Source organism: Neodiprion pinetum, chromosome 2, assembly GCF_021155775.2.
Source record: "Neodiprion pinetum isolate iyNeoPine1 chromosome 2, iyNeoPine1.2, whole genome shotgun sequence".
NCBI lineage: Eukaryota > Metazoa > Arthropoda > Insecta > Hymenoptera > Diprionidae > Neodiprion > Neodiprion pinetum.
Genome location: NC_060233.1, coordinates 16,529,175 through 16,549,860, shown reverse-complemented (window position 1 = coordinate 16,549,860; position 20,686 = coordinate 16,529,175). Strand labels below are relative to the sequence as shown.

The 20,686-nt window shown below is 38.1% G+C and overlaps 2 protein-coding genes across 2 annotated transcripts; both read left to right on the top strand.

The window, feature by feature from the left end:
* Positions 1-967: 967 nt before the first annotated feature.
* Positions 968-7,174, top strand: LOC124212724 (glucose dehydrogenase [FAD, quinone]-like). Its single transcript, XM_046613086.1, has 7 exons — positions 968-1,022; positions 1,449-1,582; positions 1,762-1,990; positions 2,530-2,893; positions 4,227-4,636; positions 5,765-6,273; positions 6,786-7,174. The coding sequence occupies exons 2-7, from the start codon at positions 1,451-1,453 to the stop codon at positions 6,984-6,986; spliced, it is 1,845 nt and encodes a 614-aa protein (XP_046469042.1). The 5' UTR covers positions 968-1,022; positions 1,449-1,450; the 3' UTR covers positions 6,987-7,174.
* Positions 7,175-15,153: 7,979 nt separating this feature from the next.
* On the top strand, positions 15,154-20,281 carry LOC124212728 (glucose dehydrogenase [FAD, quinone]-like). The gene is made up of 2 exons (XM_046613096.2): positions 15,154-15,602; positions 16,571-20,281. The coding sequence occupies exon 2, from the start codon at positions 16,572-16,574 to the stop codon at positions 18,390-18,392; it is 1,821 nt and encodes a 606-aa protein (XP_046469052.1). The 5' UTR covers positions 15,154-15,602; position 16,571; the 3' UTR covers positions 18,393-20,281.
* The last annotated feature ends 405 nt before the right edge of the window (positions 20,282-20,686 follow it).

The following is a 20,686-nucleotide window of genomic DNA, read 5'->3' as shown; positions in this document are numbered from 1 at the left end:
AAGTTGTGGGTAAGAGAAAAAAAAAAAAAAGAAAATTAACGTTACAAATCTGACCTGAAATTTTTCGCGCATGAAAATAAACAACGGTATACGACAATCGTCAGACGGGCAAATTGCGGGTTTTTAGAATACCAAATTTTCGCCACTGGTGGGGGCAAAAAAAAAAAAAAAAAACCAAACAAATAAGAAATAAATAATTGGTCAACCGCTGCGCACTTTCTGACTCAATTCGGTGTTAACCCGTTATTGCGAGCGCTAGCTTTTCAAAATTTGGCGATTGGAGTTGTAAGATGATTGATTTCTTAAATCCAATCAAGTAAATTGAGGCTCCATTTTCCGCAAAAACCAATACAGGCTCGTCAATAATCAATTATTTATGAACGCAAAAGCACACGAACGTGAGATATTTGAACCAACATTCCGTTAGGCAGACCTGAAAATCAAAGATCAAAACCGGATTAATCGTATCTGATCGGAGTTCAAATTACAGCTATAAAACTTCTTTGACAAAATCTTGTTTGATTCGTTATAAACATCTTTTTATAACGTTAATCTTTTCAATTGTTTCAAAGGGTTTTCAATTTTTCATACCAATAATATCATCATAATTACAGTTATAAAACTTTGGTTTTACGCATTATTAATATTTGATTTTGAGAAATCTTAGGAGAAATAAAAGCAGAAAAAAAAAAAAAAAATAGGAAAATGCGTAACTAATTACATCTAAACCATTGAGATGTAAGAATCTCAATTCATCGGTAAAACAAAAATAAATAAATAAATAAATAAATAAAAAACAAGTTCGTCGATCTGTGTAAGTTTTGACCGTGAACTTTCGTCTCGAATAGCTCTGCAAATATCAGTTTGAAAACTGGTCACCACTTATCAATGCCCGCAAAGAAACTAAAGAGATATTTCCCCCTCCATTCGTCTCCGATATATATTGCGGGATAACTTTGCGGTCCGATTCTGTCGGTTTCGATACTGCGAATAGACTACAAACGTTTCTTTCGATTCTCCGAGTACGTACCATTTTATCAGGCGATAAATAAGATATACACCATTATTGAAAATGAACACCATTTCTCAGTATTCTCGTCAGCCTGCGTCCATATATAATTGTGTGCGGTTGGATAAAAAATTTCGTTACTTTTGTTCTCTTCATTCTTGATATTCTCTAATCTCATATCGGTTACCGACCGAGCAAACTCACCCTTGTCCGTTCGTTTGTTTACTTAATACGGGAAGAAAAAAATGATGAGTTTTTCTCGGTCGGTAAAGGTAGGATTACCGCATGACCTTAATGGGCGCAAAAATTCGTATTATCACAACTTACATCACAAAAGGGGCAAGCAATATTTGTGGTTCGTTATACGCTACGAGAATAACAACGTATCTTGTAATTTTGATTATTATTAAATCAACGATAATTACGGCAAACTTTTCAGGAATGAAATTCATTCTAATCCTGGTGCTGATTTTCGTCGCGGGATCTTTCGCCGTACCCTTCACCTACCTTGAATCTGTGCTGCGACATGTTCGCGGTCCAAAACAATACGCTATAAGCCGTGAACCGGAAGTGGTAAGTTGGAAAAAATACCGTGGCAGTTTAAAAAAATGTAAATCAGACGGCTAGAAGCCGTTATAAGAAGCATGGCGATGATCTCTGTAGAAATATCTTGTATACCAGGTGGTGACAAATCGTACTTGAAATTTGTAATCGCAAAGTTTGATCAAGTGATGAAAGTTTCAATCTGACAGGTTTTCTCCGAGTATGACTTTGTGATCGTTGGAGCAGGGCCAGCCGGGTGTGTTTTGGCCAACCGACTGTCCGAAATCCCGGAATGGAAAATTCTTCTCTTGGAAGCTGGCCGTTGGGAGACACTCCTATCCGATGTACCGATGATGGTCAGTTACTTTCAGTTCACCGACTTCAACTGGCACTACCTGATGGAACGCCAAGAAGGAGTCTGCGAGGCGATGACCGATGGTAATGAGAGCTCACCTCAACTTGTGTAACCCATATTTCAATGCGCAAAGCAATGACTACTCGATACCGAGATTAATCGGACTCCAACAGTGTTAGCCAATCAGACGGTGAAGATGGAGTGTTTGAAATGGATTCGCTATGTTTCAAATCAGAGTACATCCGAGGCACAAGTGGTTTCGATTAACTTTGATCAGTCGAACTGGGAAAATGGTATTAAAATGTTTTCTCTTGACCTCGTTTTTCAAATGACTCGGGCACTGCTGGATCGATAAAATTAAAAATGACGGGGTTACGTACTCTTCTCGCCCTTGAGACGTGGACATGTGCTGAAAACTCAAAATTTCGTTTTTGGGTCGATTATAAGAAATTGGCAGTGGAAAGTTGAAAAGTCCCCTGAACTCGTTCCGAGTTATTTGTTATCACTTAAAGTCCTTCTACTTCACGAAGTCGCTTAACGTCACTTGAAGCCTTGAGTTGAGTAAGCTTCCCAAGTAAAATTAATGTGATTTGAACTCTGAACCGTGATTAAAAACCACCAGGTAGATGCCACTGGCCACGTGGCAGAGGCGTTGGAGGTTCGAGCATAATAAACTACATGATCTATACGCGAGGCAATCGACAGGACTTTCTGGATCTCGAAGCCGCTGGAAACTACGGCTGGGGGCCAAACGAGACGCTTTATTACTACATGAAAAGTGAAAGGTCAAAATTGGCCGCCCATCCGTACTCTCGGTATCACGGACGCGACGGTTATCTCAGTGTTGGGGATGTACCCTACAGATCCAAGATGGCAACTACCTTCCTCGATGCCACCGCAGAACTGGGGAATAAAATCCTCGACTACAACGGCGAGGACCAACTCGGTTTCTCGTTCGTTCAGTCGACGATTGAGAATGGCAGAAGGTCAGCTTTTTTTTTCCTAGTTAGAGGTAGTCGAAAGTACAGTCTTCTGTACCAACACTCTCGTGAAACAAAACGACCAATTGCGCCTGCGTCAAACCATGTGATTCATAGATTCAGTAGTTTGCGCAGAGTTTTGTCATTTACTTTTTAAATTGGCCAATTCACTTAGATCAGGTGGTAGCTATCAAAATTTGTAGTTATCTCGAAATTGTGTTGAATTACAAATTTGAGGTACCCATCATGTGACGGACCCTGTCCCAATTTCTGCATTCGATTCAACATAACCTCAAAACGCTTGCACTTATTGATAGATCGTCGCAGGGTGTAACCAGATAGAGTTGGCCAGCCTGCTGTCTAAGCGGATGACAAACTTGGCGCACGCGCACTTGGGTGTTAAAAAATGTTATACAACTTTTGTTGAAAACTTTTTTCTGTACAGTCCAAGGATTTTTATTTATAACGCGCCAAAATTTTTCAATTTTATGAAAAAATTCGTGGAAATTTTTTTTTTTTTGTGGATTTATTTCAAGTTTTATATTCTACAAATTTCGTCCAACCATTTTGAGAAAAGTTTGCCACGCTGTATATAAAAACCAATGCGTTATGCAGAAAAAAAGTTTAGAATAAAAGTTGTAGAAAATTTTATTATCTACCAAAAACAATCCCTGCTGTTTTTGTCGTACGATGTACAATTCGCGAGATATTTGATAAAAAGTGTTTTCCAAGATGGCGACTGAAGCTGAAACCCCCGCGTCCCGCCAACTTGAATTTACATTCAGGGAATACCCCCGAATATTTTCCAACAAGAAAATCAATTCTGTAGAAAATTGCCGAAAAAAAGTACCCGGTTCTTGGACTAGTAATTTTTCTCTTGAAAAGGTGCGTGCCAATACATCGGCCAATCTCAAAAAATGGGACACAATTGATCGGTAGAAAATACTCTGAGCCATCAAAATGCAGACGCATTTCGATAAAACGTACACTGAATAGCATAAATACAGGAAGATTTAAGCTGTGTTAGATCTTTGCGAAATAACGTGAGATTGAGGTTCCTAACGTCAATGTATAACAACGTTATATTCACAGAAAAAGAAAAAAATAACATTATTTTGCAACTTCAGGGCTGTCTGAAATTCATTGAACCCTGATAATAAACCACAAAAGACTCAGATTTTAGCGACTTGTATTCTTTGAAATCATTCAAAGACTTAAAAACAGTATTCTTTCGGTAGAATTTATTGTACCAACACGACAATACTAACTTGAAACTTGTGAGATAATGCGATATAGACTCAGTTGAATTGTTGAAGTAATAAATCAATCAACTTTGCAGATGTAGCGCAGCAAAAGCATTTCTGAGGCCGGTTCTTGGCAGAAAGAATTTGCACGTTTTGGCCAATACAAGAGTGACGAAAATCCTAATAAATCCGAGATCGAAGGCCGTCTACGGAGTTGAATTCATAAGGAAACGGCAGCTGACACAAGTATTCACGCGTAAAGAAGTGATCCTGTCGAGCGGTGCATTTAATTCTCCTCAGCTCTTGATGCTTTCTGGTATCGGGCCAAAAGAACACCTGGAGGAACTGGGAATCCCTGTTGTCCAGGACCTTAGAGTAGGAAAAAATTTGCAGGATCACATTTCATTTCTGGGCCTAACATTCCTCGCTTCGAATGTTGGTGAGAGCTTGAGTGAAAAGATACTCCTCAACGATCCAAAATACTTGATTGAGTGGCTTCGGTATGGTAAGCAGAATGTGCATGTAACTCTTTCCACAAAAACCATTGCACGTGATTCGGGTCATTATTAAAATAGAAGAATTCTTGTGTGGCAAAAGTTGTTCAAGTCAAGTAGAAAGTCAAATAAGAAGCAATCGAAAAAAGCTTATTCCCGACACGTTACGTTTCTTTTCCACAAAAAATTTTAACGCAACTTCAATCTTTCGTTAAAATATTTAATCGAAGCGCTGTTTGTCGAGTGTTGCAGTTACATATTCCATGTCTTCTGTCATTGAGAGTAAGGATAGGTTACAATCTAGTAGAATTAGCTGTCGACGATCAGAAGTTGTGAAACCGGTTTGGCAAACGATCGTGAATAACATTTACGCCTGGTGATTAGGCAAACCGAAATCACCGGCGTAAAGCAGGTTGCTCGATTCGGGCGTAAATTTTCTGATGAATTCATTGACGCTTTCCTGAATTTTAAATCTAATTCATTCGCGAAATACCTTCAAGCGGGACGATTCAGTCCGATTTGAATATTACAAATCGAACTTAAAACTTCATGCAACATGATATAATACGATTTCAAAAAAAGTTTCAAGCATTTCTGAGCTATAAATCCTGGTTGTGTGCAGGCAGATTGATTCTGGTGAAAAAGTCATTAGTCAGGATTGTGAACGTATTCAATTCAAGTTATACAGCCATAGTTTAAGACGAGGTTTGAAATATCTATTTTCTAAACACTAGACAATAATGACACAAACACTTTCCGATTGCAAAACAAGTTTCAACGGTTTAGTTGTGACATTCATAGAAAATTTGGGTTCATTGAAAATAATGCACGACTCATTGCGAGTGTGAAAGAGTGAGGAAAGAAACGATTCAATGCAACTATTCAGTCTCATGATATACGCGTGAAATTTTGGTCGATCATGCTCGAACGACAATTCTAATAATAAAGATCTCGAGTAGTAAATGAAGTTAGATAGCGAACTTGAGGCTACGTATTCAACAGATGTACATTCGTTCATCGTCGGAACTCAGAATAAACAGAGACTTGAGCTTTCGATCAAAGTTGATCAATTGAAACTTGGCATGCATTACAAATGAAGGGAAAACGAAAATGAACTTAGTAAAGTATTTTCAAAACAGGTAGAGGTCCTCTGACGTTAACTGGAGGGGTAGAAGCGATCGGGTACGTAAAAACCAAGTACAACAATTTCCCGGGTAACCAGCCAGACATCGAGCTTTTCTTCCTGAGGGGATCGCTAAGCTCTGACGGAGGATCGACCTACCGAAAGAGTTTCCACATAAACGAAGAGACGTACGAAGCAGTTTACCGAGAAATCGACTACGCGGACTGCTTCACGATAATCCCGATGCTTCTACACCCAGAAAGTAAAGGCGAGCTGCGGCTGAAGAGTCGGGATCCATTTGCCTGGCCGAAATTCTACGGGAACTACCTTACCAAGGATATCGACGTCAAGAGAATGGTCGCTGGGATCAGGGAGGGAATCCGTATCGCCGAGACAAAGGCCTTCAAGATCCACCAGCCTCGTATTCACGACAAACCATTCCCGAAATGCGCTCACCTCAAGTTCAACAGCGACGAATACTGGGAATGCGCCGTGCGCATGATCACCGCCACTCTTCATCATCAGGTCGGTACTAGTTGTTACACTGAGGGAAATTTTTAGTTCCCGTTACCGCTCAGTCCTTGACTAGTTTCATTTTTTACCACAATCGAAAAATATGGTTACAGGTACGAAATGAAAATTAGTTTCGTACCTGTTACCAGAAAGTCTGGTATCCGTTACTATTCTTTCTCGTTACGATCACTGTTAACATATTTTCTTGTAACCGCTGCGAAAATTTAATGCTTGTGCAACAATAAATTGATGTTGAAGCGTTGTTTAACTTAAAAAAAAGTAGAGTAAACCGAACAAACTGATTTTGCGTTGGAATTACCAAAGAAAGTATCGACAAAAGCGCAAAATGGTTACGCGTACCTAATTTTTCGCAATTCCAACGATATTCAAACAGTTTTTTTTTTTTTTAGCGATACACGTTTTACTGAATTTTTCTAGTTACTGTAACAAATGAAAGTTTTCTCAGCGTATCCTCGCGAATTCACAGTCACGGTACCAACTTGAACTGATCTTTTTTTTTCAAGGTCGGAACCTGCAAAATGGGACCGAAAACCGACCCAGAAGCAGTCGTCGACCCAGAACTCAGAGTCTACGGTATCGACTTCCTCAGGGTCGCGGACACGTCGATCATACCGAAATCATGGAGCGCTCACACAAACGCGCCGAGCTTCATGATCGGCGAAAAGGCGGCTGATATGATCAAGAGGACTTGGAGCCGTTTTTAGGCCTCTGTTACACACAACCATTCCAATGACGAAACGATCGACTCTTAGCTCACAATCAGTAGCTACAAAGAAACAAATGTCTGTTGATGAGAAGACCCGATGATGATCAATCGGTGTTCTCGTAAAACTGTAGAACTAAATGTCGTTGACACAAATTGATTGAAATATAATTATTTATTGTTTACTAACGCATCGTGGATCTAATTCTTCATGACGATATTCATTTAAGAATCCGTTAAGCAGCGTTTAGCAAAATTTTTTCTGTGACAGCGGATCAACGGATTCCTTCCAATGGTGACGTCTCTTTTCTCGTTTTTGTTTTTTTTTTTTTTTACTTTTGAAAAAGAATACATCATACCATCGATACCAATAACAATTATAAAATCGAGAAAGTCTATCTATGTAAAAGTGCGTACACTCTTGTTGGGATATCAGTATATACGTTTCTTTTCCAACGAATGGTGGCCCTGCCAAAAAAATTGAGAAATTAACGAGAAATCAAGAATGGTCAGATATTCACATACCGTAATAGATAAGAAGTCAAGTAAACTGCGGTACGTTTCGTCGAAAGTCGTTTACTTGAAAATTTCGAACAATTCGACGTCGGTAACGTATATGAACGAAATGTAACATATTTGTAGGACCTCTAACTTTTGGGAAAGATTTCGGAGTGAAATTGGTGCAGACATCGAATGAAAACTGAAAATTATGGCCTAACAGTTTACGGCTGTGGACTTTGGAAAGTACATAATTCTGGTACGCATTCCACTTCGATCCCGTGACGTTTACGTTCCAGGGATTTTCGGTGAGATGTAACGATTGGATTGCGTCACAATCACTGATTTTTTAAAATTGGTTCTAGGGTTTTTGGAAAGCACACAAAAAGTACATAATAACGGTGCGCACTCCACTTTGATCATGTAACGTGTTTCGTCATAGATATGCTGGGATCGAAACAACTCGGCACACTTACCACAGGTTGATGATTCCAGCTGTACAGTTGAAGCACAAAAAATTCTATGTTGGGTACAAAAAAAAAAGCACAAAATTTTGCTGTCAATAAAATTTGGCTTCCATGGGCGAAGGTCTTAAATTGACCAGGCCACCAGGGTATTATACTTATAATCGGGTACCGTGTAGAGTGAAAGAGCCGAGACTTTTCAGAGGCTATCCAAGAATTACGTAAGGGCTGTAAGGGGCACAAATGAAAATGGAATACCTTATCCTGAGCGTTGTTAGGAAATGGATTTTAGCTTGAAAAACAATCTCCTCCTATCAATTTCGCTCCAACGGAAAACGCTATATGGTGTAATCGAGACGGAAAACGCGTAACTTGAAACCTTTCAGTGCGTAATTGCAATTCCGCGATAAAAGCTTTGCATAGATTGTATGGATTGATTTAACAAGTGGTTTGTCTGTTGACCTCGAACTTGAAATCCTGCGAAAGGGTTAAACGATGTATCGATATTTATAGTTGCTCGGTAAAGAGACGCGTTGTAGCTTGGCGATCATTCGGATTGGTGCGATTTGTTTTTATAGTTATAACAATTATATTCCAAGGCCAATGAATTCGAATCAGAAATTTCACGCTTGGTTCAAAACGTGAAACGATAAAATAAACCTTTCGTCTGTGCGATGCTTTTGATAACTGGATTCATGGGTAACTATCAAGTAAACCATTTTTTGTTCGTTTTCCAGTCGTTTGCTTTTCAAGCTCTTTTGAAATAACAACGTTACAAGCTGTTCAAGTTCGATTGAAAGTGACCATGATTGTAATTGAGATTCTTTTATTTTACATAGTATATTTGGATAGGAATAACGTGATAGAAAATCTCGGCAAGTGGCATTTTCATTATTCGATAAGTAAAGTTGTCTCATCGGCGTCGGTATGTTCCAATCGAGACCCTACAATTTCAATGTAAACCTTAATGAAAACGATACATATTCGAATTCTAGTTTAGGAACCAGTTGCATTAGAACATTCGCAGACCATCTCAGAGCTTCTAAGCTCTGAATAATCCAGAGGTGATAATGTAGAACAATACTAGTCGTGCCCGGAAGGTTTTGGCGATGGAAAAAAAAAAAAAACTGCTCAAGGTTGGTAAAAATCCTTGAAATCGAAGGAAAATTATTAATTTACAGCTTAAGCGTAACAACTTGGCAATCACTTGTCGGAGGGAAGGACTCCGTGCATTCGAGAGAGGAAATTTTTTAGAGAAAGTTCTCTCAGCGAGTAAAGTAGCAGGGACCAGACGGTCAGTATTTCTTACATAACCACGATAGTTGCTAGCCTACATTTCCTCACATGCTGTTATAGTAATGTAGTATTATGATCATTATTATCATTACGCGGATAGACATACGTAAACAGATCGTTAACATATTTTTGTTTATATAGTTGAACGCGTTTTGATCCTACAGAACCGGTGTGGAAAAATGTTGATTGGAACAATTTTCCTGTACTTGTTCTGTGGAATCGATTCACTTCCATTTGGTTTACACCCGTAATCTGATCGTGACAATACTCGGAGAAAATGAGGAAATAAATATACAACGAATAAATGAACAGACACAAATTTTCTACTGAAAATTTTCCATTTTAATGTTTAAAATTCCTTTCTGCGTGGATACTTTAGTTTTGGGTTTGTTCATTGTCCTCTTTTTGTATCCGATAACCTGCATCGTACATTGGACTCTGTTTATGAATTCAGCAAGCAGCTAGATTTCCAAACAAACCTAGGAAACACAAGAAACAGGTATAGATATTAAAACGCACAAAATAATACGTAGTTTATTCATTTTTTAAATAAAGAAAAACAGAAAACGTTGTTGTTAGCAATTTATTTATAAATCCAAAGTCTACGTATTTGTAATGTTTTCACAATTTTTCCATGCAAATCAACTAATATTGTCTAACTTGTGTACTAGAGAGTTTTACGAAAAAAAAAAAAAAAAATCTGCAAATTTGAGCTTGATCGAAAAAAAGACTTAAGAAGTCCCGCTTTCGAGTTTTCGTTTTCACTTGAAAATAACACGAGAAAAAAAGTGGTTGCCTTAATTGTACTAAATATCGTTGCCTACGAGAAAGATATCTTAATATTTTTCATTGTAATTTCTATTGAATTTCAATGTAAAAACGAAAACTCAAAAGTTGGGCCTCTAAAAATCTTATCCGATCATTTTTTCTGATAAACCATCCTATTATTTACCCCATTTCACGTTTACAGATTTATTGTGAATTGGTCACCGACTTGCCGAGTTTCGCATTCATAAGCATACAAACAAACCTAGCTTTCTATGAATTAGTACAGATTAATCTATTTTTTGGAAACCAGATTACCAAACACCTGTTCCTCTTATGATATTTTCTTTCATAATTTGCACGAAAGTGTAAAAATTAATTGCTGGACAGTAAATTCTGGTCGTCCTTGCGCGTAACGATCGTGCTTTGATTTATTATTATTATTTTTTTTTGTTTTTTCTGTTCTCGATCAGCGAATTCCTTCATGTCGCTTAAAAACCACAACATGTTTTGTGTTATGATGCATTTTCTGCGCGTAATTTGAACAGCCAATTTTTCACGTCATTATTGTATAAGGTCGGTTATAAATAATACCTATGGAAAAATCCAAGGTCGAACATCGAAGTGAGACGAACGATTGACTTTAACCATAGATAATTATATGAAGAAAATTGATTAAAAAAAAAAAAAAAAAAAAAAAAACCGGAACAATGATGCGTAAAACCGTTCAAAATTGTTGGTATGACTAAAAAAAAACTTTCTCTACTTGAACCTGCGGTCGACAATGTTTTCTATGTCAAGGAAAGATTTTACGAATAACATTCAGCACTCGATTGAATCGAGTTTCACTTTATAACCCTCATTTCGTTATTATTATTATTTTTATCATGTTTTTTGATATTTTTTTTTTTTGAATAGCCTCAAATAACGTTTCGACCTGTTATAATTGCAAAAATTTATCTCAGCCAGAATTATTTCAAAGAAAGTGAATCAACACGCGAATTATAAACCTGAATATTATTTTTGGGTGCAGTATGAAAGAAACAAAATAAACAGACTCGAAATCCTTTAACTCGGTGTAGCGAACAATATGAAACCTTTATTTTCTTCGACGGAATATTACAGGAATAACTTCGCAGATATTTCGCATCTTATTGTAAACGTTTTAATGACGCGAAGTAAAAGAGACCAATAAGAAAAATGCACAAGTTAGTTTAAGATGGTGTCGATAAAAACAAATTATTCATTTATTTAGCTGGTTATTAACGAATCATACCAACAAGTTTATCGTATAACATAAAATGAATCCTTCCTACCCAAATATAAAAAAGTATAGTTGAATTTTGAAAATCGAAAAACATTGTAAATAGAGAAAGATACAAGAATTAACAAAATGACAATTAAAATATATATTAGAGAGCAGAACGTTTAAATGACGTCGTGTAATGAAGGGGGATAGATAATTAATGTTAATTACGTGCTGTTTAGACAGTTTAAAATGATTTTCCGTTTTCTCTTCTTTTTTACATACTGCGTCGAACTAAATGGGTTGTTGATTAATTGTTGACCTGATCAGGATATTATTATTAAATTACACATTCGAAATAATCGTCACATTATAAATAAACTGAAATATTATACATTTAGCGGGTTTGTAATTATCGCTGTCGCAAAGATCAGCCAAGTGACTAGTTGAAAGTGCATTACAACAGAAAGGAGGAAAATAAATGGAAAACCTGTGTTTCATACTGGGCAGACTAAAGGTTTGCAAAGTTCTACGTTCAAATTTTTAATACAATTATTTAAATGAGTTAATTTAGCAGAGAATATCTTTCCTGGAAACGGGTGTTTAGTCACTGTTGCGACAAGCCGAGCGAAGAATTGTAAATGATTCATTTGAAATTGTGTAACTTGTTGCATCGTCGGATAAAAAAATTTCAGGTATGAAAACATAACGAGAATAATTTGAAATTCACGTATATTTCCAGCAATAATTAACTAATTATAAACAATTTGACCCACTTTTCAACGAATCGCCTGTATGTAAGCGCATTTATTATACGAGTTCAAGCAACCTCCTCACCTTGTTCCGAAAAAACTTTGTTTATTATTATTCTGATATAAAATCAACGACAGGATAATCTTATAATGATTTTCGATAATTATAGAGAGTAGTTTGTTCAGTTTCTAAATTTACGAATCAATAAGTTATAATAAAATCGACAGAGTAATTACTGGTAAAACAAGTTCAAAGAAAAATAGAGTCCAAAACGTAAACATTAATTTTTTACAAAATTGACGAAATCTTAACGAATTGTTCGCGTGTCAAAAAATCCTTTCCATTACAGGAATGACGATTATACTTTTTTTTTTTTTAATAGCAGGTCAATTTTAGTAAAAAAAATTCCCTCTAATTTGTTGAAATTCGATGAAAAATAATTATGCTTTACATGTTTCTTTTCAAATTGTTATAAAACTCAGGTGATTCTGAATATGCATCTTTATTCAAGAATAAAAATCATTTCTTTCAAGAACGATGACCATTTGTACATGTTTTTTTTTTTTTGAAGTTATACTTCTTTAGGCGCGTTACGAAAAACTGATGAGAGTGAAATTTCAGGATGCGCGCGCATCACTGTAACACAAAATCAACAGGATGAAGTTGCCCACTCAACCGAATTCATTAAGTCTCGAAAAAAAGCTGAATACTTATCCACATGGTTTTAGTTTTTACAGTCACAACACGTGTTTTATTTTCATACAAGTGCGAATTATATATGTGGCAATAAAATATACTCAGTAGTGATTTAAATTGAATATTTGGATTAATATTATTTACTATTTGTGAATATTAGTGAAAAAATTGTGCTAAAATACTTTTTCAAGTGCTCCAATATAATTGAGGTTAGTTATCCGTATCTATTATTTATTGATATAAATTAAAATATCATTATTTAATATAATTAATACTAAATATTATTAAATTATCAATGTTGAATATTTATTATTGGTTTTTTAATATTTACAAAATAAAGAAATAAATTTAATAGAACATTTAATAAAAAGTTCGTGACAAAAATTTAATAGATTATTTAAATATAATGTAAGACATCCGTTATTTGTTTTATTGTTTTTTATTACATACTTCTTTTCTTTATCATTGTGTGACAGAAGATTTTGACATGTTGTGTATTTTTCAATGATGCCGAAGAAGTATAACTTCTCACGCGCGTACATAAGTACACGCACCTATTTTTTTTTTCAAACCAGAGAACAAGAAAAAGCACAAAACCACAGCTCAATATTACAGAAATGTATCCTTCGATTGATTGAAATTCAGTGATAAATTTGTGTCTATTCGAAAACGCAGAAAAAAACCTCCCCATGTTGAGAAATAACGATCACACTTTCGGTCGAATAAGAAAAATCAAAGATAAATATAAATAAGACCGTAGTTAAATAATGGGTAAAAATTCCAACGCCAGCATTTTTCCAGACAACGAAGCAGAAGAAATGAATAAATGGATGAGAAACGCATCGTCGTCATCGGTTAGCAAACCGTCACGAGGCTGAAGCAAGTAGCGTCAACGTATCGATACATCGGGGAAAAAACGTCATTATTGGTCAATTTGTGATGATTTTCAAGAAGTTAGCTTTTCAGAATCGGTATGTATATTTCATTTCATTTCATTTCATTTCATTTATTTCAAATACGAGCAGAGCCCGATTACACGGTTGACGAAAATCAACGACCAAAATTTTTACAGAGAGACCGAGCGAATGATTTTTATTGGAAATAGGTGCTCACTTAACGATTACACACACCGATTATTACAATAACAAAAATAATAAAAATAAAAATAAAAATAAAAATAAACCACGAGGTTAATATGAGAACATGGAGCGCAAGGCCAATATTTTGTTTAAGGGAGGAGCCTGCTTTAGAGGCTTCGAAAAATCGATTTTTTTTTTTTTGCACAAATGTCTTCCCAAACTATCCAAGAATGTGTCCCTAAAATTTCAGACGCAAATTCGAAATATTTTCGGAGTTACAGAAGATATAGTGAGCAAGCGTCGAGCAGGTATACGAGCGGTTTTTTGAAGTTTTCAACCAGTTTTTTGAAGAGTCTGAACCAGTTTTTTGAAGTTTTGAACCAGTTTTTTGAAGAGTCTGAAGGGCAACTCTATGGACCAGGAATCGCTGATTAGCATATTAATGCGGTAAGTTCAAGAAAATTACGATTTTTTATGTACGAAAACTTTGACGCACGATTTCTCCGTTTTTCATTTTTACGCTTTTTCCTAATTGGCGGGAAAGATAGGGAAAAAACTAAACGTCCTATCGAAACGAGACAAATTGCATTGTACTCGGGATGAAATTCTCTTCTAGTTGAACCTAAAAAACCTTAAGAAAGTTAAGATTAACCCACTTTTTAAACAATCTAAAGTGAATTCTTTTTCCAAGAAAAATGAATTTTTTTTTTTAATTTGCGAAAAATTGTTGAATTTTTCACTTTTTGTGGAATTTTCTTGGTTTAACTAGAAGCTATACTATTGAGAAGTAAAAATTTTTTTGGTTTCTTTGTTTCAGATGGAAATTGCGACCTGCACCTTTCCCGCCGCACGACAAATGCATGCTCGAGACGCCTCGGTGAAATGCTTGTACCAGGCATAATATGACATGTATCCTAATGAAAAAATTCGAGAAGACTGTTGAAATACATGACAATAAACCCTGAAAGTTTCGTTTTAATCGGATATTTCTTTCCTTCCCAAAAAAATCGTTGAAAAAACCGATTTTTTGAAGCCTCTAAAGCAGGCTCCCCCCTTAAACGGTTTACCAAATGTCCGAAACTCACAAAGTTGCGAATCAGCGATTTTTCCTAAACATGCATCGTTACAGTAACGTTACTAAACTTCATTCTCACAAACTGTCGCGATTTAAATTGTTCACAAAAATATTTTCAGTAAATCTGAATGTTCGCCCAGTCGAACCATCAAAACAGCTGGAATATTTCACGTGTGATTATCATCGTAAAGGTAATAGGTAAAATGGAACGAGGGAAGGGAAGAGAGGCAAGTGGAGGTGGTGGAAGGCCTGTGCTCATCGTATGCATTCTCCTCCGGTTTGGTACGGACATAAGTAATACGCGTGGACAGTAACGAGAAAGCGCCTTTCTCAGTCAGACACCGTCTCCGCAGGATCGCTTTGGCAAGAGTTAGCTGACAATAACAATCGGTAGTTTATTGTTTCCCAACGTCATTTATTACACATTATTGTTATACACTGCGTGCTCAAAGTGTGGCAATAGTGACCGGTTAACCGATGCCATTATTATCATTGTTATTCGTGTGATCATTGCGTTGTTGAAGTGTTTTTTTTTTTCTTGTTTTTGAACTTGTTGAGTTGTTGTTGCTGTGCCGTTGCTCGGGGATTCGATTCCAAACTTATTTGATGTTCAGTTTTACCAAGCAACTGCGGATCAGATCAAAGTGTGAATGACCCGGTGAAGGACAGAGTGGCGAGGCGGAGGGAGAAGAATTTTTGATCTTGAATTTTGGTTCGTTGGAGCAACACTGAAAGTCTCCGAAAGGTGAGTTTCACGATTCGTACCTAATAACGGTGTTAATTTAGAAGAAAATGTGGGCTACAAGAAAGTTCATTACTTGACTGGTATACCTGGTTTGATTTTGTCTTTCTACTATAAAAACTTTCGACAATTGCGGAGAAATGAAAACCAGAATTTTTCACACCAGTGACCACAAATATTATGTCAAAACGGACTGAATCACCAAAATCGGGCTTTGCACACGAAATTTCCTCCAAAAAAGCAAAAAAATTTGAGACTTAGTTTCATTTCGAGAAAATGATGCGGTCGGTCCAACTTTAGAAACATCTGAGTTTGTATTTTCTCGTTGCAACAAACTTTCTAATTCGAAATACCCAATTTATTTACGACAGAATCGTTGGTTTAATGAATGATTTCTTCAAATTTATAAGAGAGCTCGGTACAATTATTACAACGCAATGTGTATTGTATCAACAACGAAATGAAGTCGTCTTTTCGGAGCTTTTGGAAAATGTTGAAATCTGACTTGAACAGTAAATAATGATTATACAACCGTACAATAAGTTTGGACTTGAAATTTACGTCAGTTTTATCGCAACTTTTGTGCGTTTGTATCAATTTCTTAAGAGTAACTTCATGCTGTCTAAATATATGAAAATCGCCAATCGTCTTTAGTGAGCTTCCAGTTCATAAAAATTCCTTGCACACAGTGATTTTCATGAAAAATTAACTCCAATCAGTGGCGTTTTAACGTTTCTGATACTTATCCGCTGATACATTCGTAGGAACTTTCTGTAAATTGGCGGCTAGTTTCACCATGATGAAGAACATCAATGGAATTGAGTCTTGTTTCCAACTGAAGTACACTCGATTTCGCATTCACTGACCTCGCATCGTCAATCATGATAAAACTTAAAAATTTTCTTGGCCATAAGATCCCGTGCGCCGTGAATAATCTGTTCATGAAAAATTGAAGAAAACTTTCATTGCAGGATGATGGAACTGAAAAAGATCATGTGCCTGATATCGTTGACCTGTATGGTGGAGGGCCAATCGTTCTTCGATGTGATCCGAAACTATCGTCAAACTCAAAGCAACAACATCCCATCAAACTACAAGCCTGAAAGAACGACCTACGACTTTATCGTCGTAGGATCAGGTTCGGCGGGTTCGGCGGTAGCGAATCGTCTCTCGGAGAACCCGAAGTGGAAAATACTGCTACTGGAGGCCGGGGGAATGATGAACGTTCTGAACGACATCCCTATGCTGGTGAGCGTCTTTCAGCTCACAGAGTTCAACTGGGGCTACAAAGTCGAGCCACAGACTAACGCCTGCCTGGGAATGATAAACAGACAGTGTCCCTGGCCCAGAGGAAAGACCCTCGGCGGCACGAGCACACTCAACTACATGATCCACACCAGAGGCGGAAAAGAGGACTACGAAAACTGGGCGAAAATGGGCAACAAGGGCTGGTCTTGGAACGAGGTGCTTCCCTACTTCAAGAAGAGCGAGCGCTTCGACATCCCTGAGCTAAACAACTCCACCTGGCACAACAGACAGGGACACGTCTGCGTCGAATACGTTCCCTACCACTCGCCCTTGGCCAATGTATTTCTCCGTGCCGGCGAACGACTCGGTTATCCCATCGTCGATTACAACGGTGCCAACCAGATCGGCTTCTCCTTCATTCAGGTCAACATGGACAAGGGCGCGAGGTGCAGCGCCGCCAAGGCGTATCTCAGGGATCAAAGACCAAACCTTCACGTTATGACCAACGCCAGGGTCACCAAGATCCTCTTCGACGAAAACAAACGCGCATACGGGGTCGAGTATGTCAGAAGAAAGAAGTTCCACCAGGTGCGGTGCTCCAGAGAAGTCGTTCTCTCCGCCGGGACCATCGACTCTGCGAAACTGCTCATGCTCTCGGGAATCGGACCGAAGGAGCACCTGGAGGAACTAGGCATCCCGGTATTGAAGGACTCTAAGGTTGGGTATAACCTCTACGAGCACGTCGGTTTCCTGGGGTTGAGTTTCCTGGTCAACCAGAGCGTAACTCTTCTCCCCAGGCAGCTGGCCAGACCCGGCGTGCTACTGGACTACGTGATGAACCGAAAGGGGCCGATGACGATACCCGGCGGAGCTGAAGCGCTAGCTTTTATCAGGAGCAAATATGCCCAGGACGAAAGACCAGACATCGAGCTGCTCTTCGCATCCGGCTCACTCCATTCCGACAACGGACTGACCTTGAGAAGGGCTCTGGGGATAACCGACGAGCTTTATAATGCGGTGTACAAACCGATCGAGGGCCGCGATGCCTGGTCGATCTGGCCCATTGTTCAGAACCCTCGCAGCGTCGGAAGGATCAAGCTCAAGTCAAAGGATCCTTTCCAGAGCCCAATCATCGACCCGAACTTCTTCAGCCACCCGGCCGATTTGGAGATAATCTTAGAGGGAGTCAAACTTGCTATCAATATATCGCAGAGTGAACCTTTCAGAAAATATGGCTCTCGTCTTCATGATATCAAGATCCCCGGGTGTCGGACTCTGCCTTTTGGCACCGACGACTACTGGCGATGCGCCATCAAGCATCTGCCATCCATGATGAACCACGAAATTGGCACCGCCAAGATGGGACCCGCCTCCGATGTCGATGCCGTTGTCGACCCGCAACTCAGGGTGCATGGTGTCACCGGTCTCCGCGTTGCCGACGCTTCAATCATGCCTGCCATTCCCACTGGACATTCCAACGCTGTGATTTACATGATCGGCGAAAAGGCTGCCGATATGATCAAGCAGACTTGGCGATCGAGATAGTTTCGAATTACCAGTTACTCGACGAACTCAAATTCTAAAACGTGACTATTCATTTCTGGTCGCATTTGTTTTAAGGCTACGTAATAGTAAAACTTCCATCAACCAAATCGTTGCGGTGATTCAATCCGTAAACCAATGAACGAAATTGGATGAAATTTCAAAAACGCGTTACCTTTCCATCGCAAGATTCAGGAGTCATTTATGCATTGAAGATTATATCCAACTCCACGATTTCTATGATAGTTTCAAGAACGTCCCGCAATAGTTCTAACGTAACCAATTCATCGTCAGTCATTTTCTCTTTCTGATTTGCCATTTACAGAGTAAAAGATTGAAATAAATAAGTTCGAATATCAATACCACTTCGCTTTTTGATCACAGGATTTGAGAGGATCTTCTAAAATCATCTAACAGTACCAAGGGGGCAGAAGCCGTTTCCGCTACCCAGCGTGTGGTTTGCTACGGCAATACACGATATTTTTTTGCACTATGCACGGAAGCCGGTTTTTCTTCTTGTAGTGAGGGATCACACCACATCGATCACGCGTCGTTGCGATCAAGGTTAAGATTCGTAACGTCCGATGTTGTTGTTTCGTAGGCGGTGTGACTACTTTACCGACCGGACCGATCGATACTAGAAGAAAAAGCGACACTTTGCTCCCTCTATACTGGGAGCCAATACTTCCAGAGAGACAAAGTGACACTTTGCTTCCTAATCAGGGAGAAAAATCAGCCTTTCCATGCATATGTATAGAAAAAAGTACTACACTATTTTGTTTCGCCAGTAACGTGAAGTCCTTTTCTGCAACACCTGCATAGAAAGTCCATTTTTATGAACCATTTACAAGCACCGAAAGTAGTCTTTTATACACACGTGCGGGAAAAACTTTCGCGCATCGCTAGCGGTGCGAGAAAAAAACCTTCGCACATTGCTAGCGGTGTGCGAAAAAGACGGTCGCGCTTTTATCCACAGTTGCGCATTTCGCAAACAGCTGCACTAGCGCCACCGACGGAATAGTTTGTCACTCTTTGCCGTGCTCGACATCGTCAATGAACAGACATCGTGCCGTGGTTTCGTGTAATGTAATCGTGTATGTCGGACTTTCTATTACAGGTGTAGCAAAAAATAGAGTTCGATACACGCGCGAAAGTTGGCAATGCCTATCTCGCGTGAATGCGCCACACTCGCCCTTCAACTCCTCTCCGGGCTCGTGCTGCGCCTTCACACTCGTGCGGGCATTGCCACCTTCGCGCACTAGTATCGAAAAACACTATTTCGTTATGCACCGGTACTTAAACCGACGTTTAAACACCAGCAATGCTATTGACCGCAAACGGTGTGCGAAAATTTTCTCGCACTGGTGCCTGAAAGACTTCTTCGAGTGCCCGTGGACAGTACATACAAGAATACTTTAAGAGCAGGTGTTAGAAAAAATGTATTACAAGTTTGTGCAAAGTTGTCTTTTGCCGCATGTTCTTGATAATATAACGTTCAATATTTTCGCAACTTTTTCAAGTAAGATTATAAACTGGAATATTTCAGGTCAGTATGAACCGAAGTGTAAACATTTTTTAAACTTAACTACCAAACATAATTTCGAAATAAGTATTTATTGATATCGGTGTTTGTTGGCTGTTTAATAATAAATAACTATTCACGCTGTTATATTACACTGAAAGAAATATGTTGAATAAATTAACAAACGGACAACTCGGTATGAAAATAAATGTAAAAAGTTAAGGATTTCTGCCATAGAATTCATTGTTAGAGAACATACGTGTTTTAGTGTTAAATGTTGTTTTTATAATTAAGCGTATTCACTGATAAATATAGCAGGCTGGAGTATAAAAACCCTTGTAATTTGTAAATATATAATGTAACCAAGTAATTTTTTTTCTCAATTCTATTCACGTCCCAAAGTATAATCCATGTTTATTATCAACGCATATTGAGCTTACCTTGCAGGTTTTCATTCACGAAAATTCTTCACCCGCAATTCGTGAGCAACAAAGAGTTCGTTTCGAATTTATCGCTGAGTTTTAATTTCACACTGATCTTCTTTGAATTATTATTCGATGATGGAAAGCGCCATAAATAACGCGGGAACTCTTCAAAGGTCGTAAAGCAAAGTTGAAAAAGCGACTTGACGGAATACAAAAACATTTCAACGTGAAAGTTAAACAGACTTTAATGCATAGATTTGAAAAGTTTATATTATTTCCATTCTATAAGCGCTGAATTTTCGTTTCGTAACAATCGTAGCAAATCCAGTGCTTGGAGAAAAATTTCTAAA